Here is a 6,625-nt window from a genome sequence, read left to right as displayed (position 1 = left end):
CAAGGAGAAGCTTGTGCTTCAAGCTTCCAAGCTTAAGAAACTCCATGAATTTCGTCCAAGTGTGAACACAAGTGTTCACACAAGTGTGAACACAAGTGTGAACACAAGTGTGAACACACTTCTAAGGTGGGTGGCTTCTTGGAATTAATTTACTCCTTTTGATTTGAAAATGGTTAATTTGGTTTAGTTAGGTTCATTCAATGGGAATGGAACCTAGCTAAATCAAATCTATGAAAAATTAGGAGTAAAATGAGTCCAATATGAAAAATTTAGCCTAGGACCACCTTTGGCTAAATTGCTAGGAGCACTCTCTAGCTTACTAAGGACACTCTCTAATTTGCTAATGCCACTCCTACTAGAAAACTAAGAAAAAAATGTATTTCTAGGTTAGGTTAAATGGAATCAAAGTGTCCAAGTAACCTACCCTAGAATCAATATACAATAGCTACTAAAAAGGGAAATACAGTGCCTTACAAATACAAAGGCAAAAATAACCTATACAAAAGAAACTATGTACAAAACATATGAAAAGGTCTTGAAGATCATCCCATTCCTCTTGGTTCTTTTATGATATCACCTCTTGGATTCCTTGGCCTTGGCCATAGTCTATCACTTACTCCAGGTACAACCAGATCATGATGTACCCACCAGACGAGGTGCACACGTCATTGATCACTGATCATGCCAACTACTACTACCGAGTGATGCCCTTCGGTCTCAAAAACGCGGGGGCCACCTGCCAACGACTGATGGACAAGGTTTTCCACCAGCAGATCGGACGGAACATGGAGGTCTACGTCGACGACATGGTGGTCAAAACCATCTCGGCCGAGGATCATGCTACCGACCTGGCCGAGGTGTTCGGGCAGATTAGGAAGCACAACATGCGCCTCAACCCAGAAAAGTGCGTCTTCGGTGTCCAGGGAGGTAAGTTCCTTGGATTCATGATCACTAACAGGGGGATCGAGGCCAACCCGGAGAAGTGCAAAGCCATCATCCAGATGCAGAGCCCTCAAAATGTGAAGGAAGTCCAGCGCTTGGCGGGAAGGTTGGTTTCCCTGTCCCGTTTTATCCCCAGGCTGGCGGAGAGAGCAGGGCCCATCTTCACCCTGCTGCGCAAGCTAAAAAATTTTGAATGGACGGACCGGTGCGAAGAGGCTTTCAAAAGCTTCAAAGCATTCCTCACGACTCTGCCAATTCTCTAGAGGCCGGATCATCAAGCCGACCTCCTCCTCTACCTGGCCTTGGCAGAAGGCGCGATCAGCGCAGTTATAGTGCAAGAGAACCAGAAGGTGTAGATGCCAATCTATTTCATCAGTCGAGTCCTCCAGGACACCGAGAAACGATATTAGACAATTGAAAAGCTTTCACTAGCACTCGTCACCGCAGCTCGGCATCTCTGACCTTACTTTCAGAGTCACCAGGTTATAGTCAAGACTGACTACCCAATCAAGCAAATCCTGAGAAAGCCAGAGCTCGCCGAGCGGATGATAGCGTGGTCGGTCAAATTGTCTGAGTTCGGCATCCAGTATGAAAGTCGCGACACTTTGAAAGCTCAATGCTTAGCTGACTTCGTGGCCGAACTGACGCCAACCTCGGTCGACGAGCTACAAGTATGGACTTTGTATGTTGATGGGTCCTCCAACTCTAAAGGTGCAGGGGCAGGTATCATCCTGGAGGGGCCAAACCAAGTCACTTTGGAACAATCTCTCAAGTTCAGTTTCAAAGTGACGAACAACCAAGCAGAGTACGAAGCACTTCTCGTAAGGCTAAGGTTAGCCCACGATCTCGGAGCACGGAGAGTGAGTTGCAATAGTGACTCAAAACTCATGGTAGAGAAGCTCAGCAGGACATACCAAGCCAAAGATGTTCTTCTACAGCAATATTTCCACATGGCATCACATCAGATCTCATCCTTCGACGAGTTCACTATACAGCATGTACCACGAGAGCAAAATACCAGAGTCGACCTCCTATCAAAGCTCACCAGTACCAAACACCCTGGACAGCATCAGACCATTATCCAAGAAACATTGCATTCACCTAGCTTGGACGATAAGGTCGTCAACACCAGCGACAACGAAGAAAAAGGGTGGATGACAGGTATTTGGAACTACTTGAAGGCAAGAATTTTACCCGAGGACAAAGATGAAGCTCGGAATATGAGGGGAAGGTCGGCTAAGTTCGTAATTGTCGGAGACGAACTGTTCAAGCGTGGCATCTCCACCCCTTTGCTCAAATGCTTGACTGCACCTCAAGCCGATTACGTCATCGAGGAGATCCACCAAGGTATATGTGGAATGCATTCCGGAGCGCGCTTGATGGCAGCTAGGGTACTCTGGGCTGGGTACTACTGGCCCACCTTGAAGTCGGATTGCCAAGTCTAGGTGCAAAAATGCAACGAGTGCCAGCAGTTCAGCAACGCACATCGACAGCCACCCGAAGCTCTCCACCAGATGATGTCCCCGTGGCCTTTCTCCCAGTGGGGAATGGACATCCTAGGACCGTTCCCCCCCGTGAAAGGTCAGCTCAAATTCCTCTTGGTAGCAATCGACTACTTCACCAAGTGGATCGAAGCGTGCCCACTTGCCAAGATCACCGTTGAGAATATACGGAAGTTCACCTCGAAGAGCATCATATGCAGGTTCGGAATTCCGCATTCCCTTGTTACTGATAACGGCCGACAATTCATTGCGCAGAGCTTCAAGGACTTCCTTCGAGAACTCGGAATTAAGCACCTCCCAACCTCGGTGGAACATCTGCAAACTAATGGCCAAGCTGAAGCTGCAAACAAGGTGATACTCCGAGAGCTCAAGAAGCGACTAGGGAATGCCAAGGGACAATGGGCTGACAAACTTCCCAGCATCCTCTAGGCATACCATTGCGCCCCCAGTCAACGACGCAGGAAATGCCTTACAAGTTGACTTACAGAGCTGACTCCATGATCCTAGTGAAAGTCGGGGAAACATCTCATCGATGTCAGGCCTTCAATAGTGAGTGAAACGCTCAAGAGTTAGCAGCTGACCTCGACTTGATTGTCGAGCTTAGAGACGAATCTCAGATTCATGAAGAAGCTTGCAAACTCTAAGCTTCTAGAAGATACAATACGCGAGTGCGACCTCGCTCTTTCCGAGTTGGTGACCTGGTATGGTGACTGTTGGGCGAAGCACGGAGAGGCACATCAAACGGAAAGCTTGCACCCACCTGGGGTGGACCATTCCGAGTTGTAGAAGACTTGGAGAATGGGGCATACCGACTAGAAGAACTCAGCAGAAAACCCATCCCGCGAACTTGGAATGCCACGCATCTCAAGTCTTATTTCAGTTAACTTTGTATGGATGAGCTGTGCACTCTTTTCCCGCCTCAGTCTTTTGTCCCAAAAAATAGAAAAATGGGTTTTGGCTGAGAGTGTTTTAAACGAGGCACACATAACATCAATAAAATAACTCATTCTTTTCCATTCATATTCTCTTAATTCTGCATCATTTTACCATTAGATGCTTTATGCTAAACCAGAGGCCTAGTTCGAACCTTATTATGAATTATCTTACCTTCCGCCGAGGTCGAATTCGAACCTTAAAAAGGAAGCACCAAAGGTCGAGTTCGAACCTTATTACGAATTATCTTACCACCGAGGTCAAATTCGAACCTTAAAAAGGAAGCACCAGAGGTCGAGTTCGAACCTTATTACGAATTATCTTACCTTCTGCTGAGGTCGAATTCGAACCTTGAAAAGGAAGCACCAGAGGTCGAGTTCGAACCTTATTACGAATTATCTTATTTTCTGTCGAGGTCGAGTTCGAACCTTGAAAAGGAAACCCAACCCGAGGTCAAGTACGAATCTCGGCACACATTATTTTTATCTCACATAGAGGTCGAGTTCGAATCTCGGTCTGAATCGCTCTATCTCGCCAAGGGTCGAGTTCGAACCTCAATACGAATTATTTACATCAGGCCAAGCTTGAGCCCCGGAAAAGCACAAAAAACACAAGTGCATAAGCAGAAGGTCAAATAGAACCGTCGAAAGCGCGAGGATAAAATCTCGAAAGAAAAAATATTATATACACAACAATGTTTGCAGAGTTCAACACCTGAATCCAAAGAAAAAATCAAGTAGAACAAAATAAAACTAAGCTATTACAAAACTGGCCTAGGCAGAGGCATTTTCGCTCGAGCTGTCCTGGAGGTCGTCCTCTTTCACCAGCTTCCCGAAGCGTACCTCTTTCTCTACATGCATGGAAGAAAGGACGACCCCCGGCACAAGTAGCCTCGCCTGGCGAGCTTCCTTGAAGAATCCCCTCTTGTGCTCGAACAGGACAGCTCGCTCAGTTCCCTCGAGCTTCTTCTTCGGCTCCGCCTTCTCCGCAGCCATCCTCGCGAGGTCCACCCTGAGTGTGGAGACCTCCTCTTCTTTCCCACCGAGAAGCACCTCGTCACAAAGACGCTTCTCAGCCGCCACCACGAGATCAGCCTTCAAGGAAGTTACCTCGTCTTCTAAAGCACGCACCTGGCCTCGGGAAGAATTGGCGAGCTCCTGCAGCTCACTCACTTGGGAAGCGTGAGTCTCATTGGACCTCAGAGCAATCTCTAAGGACTTCTGAACTCTCTCCAGCTCCCTCCTGGTGGCTTGAAGCTCGGCCTCATTCTGCAGCTTAGCATCACCGAGAGCGACCGCCAAGGCCCGGTTCTCCTCCTTTAAAGCCTTGTTCTCTTCCCTTAAAGGTTGGACTCGGCCCTTCAGCTTCGCTAGGTCCTCCTGCTTCTTGGACCACTTATGCTTACAATGGTCCACAATTGCCATCTTCCTCTGCAGGAAGACCTTAGCAGAATCAAGGCCTTCCACTGGCCTGACCGTCTCGATCATGGCTTGATCAGCCGTACTCAGCGACTCCTTGGAGAAGAACTTCTCCGAGGTCACCCATGCGCTCCACAGAGAATCTATGTCCTCCGAAGCGCTCACATGATCCAGCCGCACCCGAGAACGATCCTTCCCAAAGCGATGGATGAGGTATTGGTTTCTGGGGGGCCCCTTCGACGAGCCAGACGGCGGCGCCGAGGTCACGGGAGTAGGTGTCGAGACCTCGGAGCTCGACCCCTTTCTGCAAGCCTCGGTAGAGGCAGAGGCAGACACCTCTTGCTCAACCACGGGGGCACCCGCCTCTGGTACCTCCGAACTCGGAACCACCGGGACCTCGACAGCATGCCTCACTTACAAAAAATACAAATTTCCCCCTAAGTCAGCAAGCAAGAAAAGAGCAGTATAGAAGAAAAACCACAAAGAAAGGCTCCAACCTCGGTGGCCTGGGCAACCTGCTCGTCGGCCTGGGCGATCTCCTCGGCGGCCACCTGAGGAGCTCCCTCGGGTGGAGAACCCCCAGTTAGGTCAATCGCATCAGCATCGACAACCTTGGAGGTCACCTCCTCAGCATCTCGAGGGGCAAAGGTCCCCCCGACCTCTTTTTCTCCCCTCTTTCTTTTTCTTCAGGTCTCCAGGGGGGCCACCTCCTCCTCTTGAGGCTTAGAGACCTCAATCTCGGCGACGTTGTAGCGTGATTTCAACTCGCGCCACTTGCTTTTGCCCATTATGCCTGCAAATACAAGAAATAGATACATTAGTAACAGAAATTTACGAACCCTGGCAGCGAAAAAAGATGAGATACTCACTCTCTAGATCCCTCTCCTTGTACGCTAAGTTAGCAAGCGACAAAACGAGCTTGCAATCCAAGGGACGGGGGAGTGCTTCAAGGTTCGCAATGGCAGCAGTATCTGATGCTGACAATTGCAAGTTTGCCGCCCCGTGAAACCTAGCCGGGGCGGCCGCCAGTAAAGGGGGAACTTCGGCAACCCGCCGAAATAGAATACCCCATCTTCCAATGGGTTGACATCGACAAGCCAAACCCGAAAAAAACTCTTGTTTGAAGTTTTTATAAGACTGGGAGTAGAGAGAAAACAGCCCCCCAGCCTTACTACCACTCAAGGATGCCAAACCATAAGGAGGGGCGCCCAATTTCAGCTGATAAAAATGCAGAAAAATAGGAAGAGATAACCCTATCCCTAAGGTCGAGCATAGGACTTTAAAAGCCCTCAAAAAACCCCAACTATTGGGATGCAACTAGCAAGGTGCCGAGTTGACAAAATTTAAAAAATCACATTCAAATTGAGAAAAGGGAAGACACACGCCCAAATCCCTAAGAAAGCATTGGTACATATAGAAAAAAGGAGGGTCAGAAGGACCCCCCATATTGACGCGCTCATCAGGCCGACAGGGTTCTAGCCGGATGAGCTTGGAAACGGAAGAGTCATAGATCCTATGTGTTTTCCGCATCGCATTGATCTCCATGAACGACCTAAAAACACTCTGGAAATCCCCCACCTCACTCCTGACCCATTCATAGCCAGAGATGCCGGAAGAGGGTTCCTTAGGTTGGTTCTCCCCCTTTTTCTTTTCGACGGCCACCGCCTTGCCGCGCGCCTTGCCTTTACCTTTAACAGGCGCAGAAGGAGCGACACCATCGTTACCAGCTATCAAGAAAACAAAAAGATTTGAGAATAAGGAGGAAGATAGGGAAATCGAAGTACTTGGTACTCCTTTGACAAATGAAAGAATAATAAGGAAGGAGGAGAA

The 6,625-nt window shown here is 48.7% G+C and overlaps 2 protein-coding genes across 2 annotated transcripts; both read left to right on the top strand.

Annotated features, from left to right (window-relative positions):
• The first annotated feature begins 806 nt into the window (after nt 1–806).
• LOC145956089 (putative mitochondrial protein AtMg00860) lies at nt 807–1,205 on the top strand. Its single transcript, XM_083071649.1, has one exon. The coding sequence runs from the start codon at nt 807–809 to the stop codon at nt 1,203–1,205; it is 399 nt and encodes a 132-aa protein (XP_082927775.1).
• A 282-nt stretch (nt 1,206–1,487) lies between these two features.
• LOC145956088 (uncharacterized) lies at nt 1,488–2,387 on the top strand. The gene has a single exon (XM_083071648.1). It carries the CDS (start codon nt 1,488–1,490, stop codon nt 2,385–2,387), a length of 900 nt encoding a protein of 299 aa, XP_082927774.1.
• The last annotated feature ends 4,238 nt before the right edge of the window (nt 2,388–6,625 follow it).

The sequence above is a fragment of the Cajanus cajan genome, chromosome 3, assembly GCF_000230855.2.
Source record: "Cajanus cajan strain Asha chromosome 3, NIPB_CcT2T_4, whole genome shotgun sequence".
NCBI classification, from domain to species: domain Eukaryota; kingdom Viridiplantae; phylum Streptophyta; class Magnoliopsida; order Fabales; family Fabaceae; genus Cajanus; species Cajanus cajan.
This window is presented reverse-complemented; position numbering and strand designations above follow the sequence as displayed.

Excerpts from the sequence above, each read along its gene's own strand:
- LOC145956088 (XM_083071648.1), top strand. The coding sequence starts at position 1,488 with ATGATAGCGTGGTCGGTCAAATTGTCTGAGTTCGGCATCCAGTATGAA.
- LOC145956089 (XM_083071649.1), top strand. The coding sequence starts at position 807 with ATGGTGGTCAAAACCATCTCGGCCGAGGATCATGCTACCGACCTGGCC.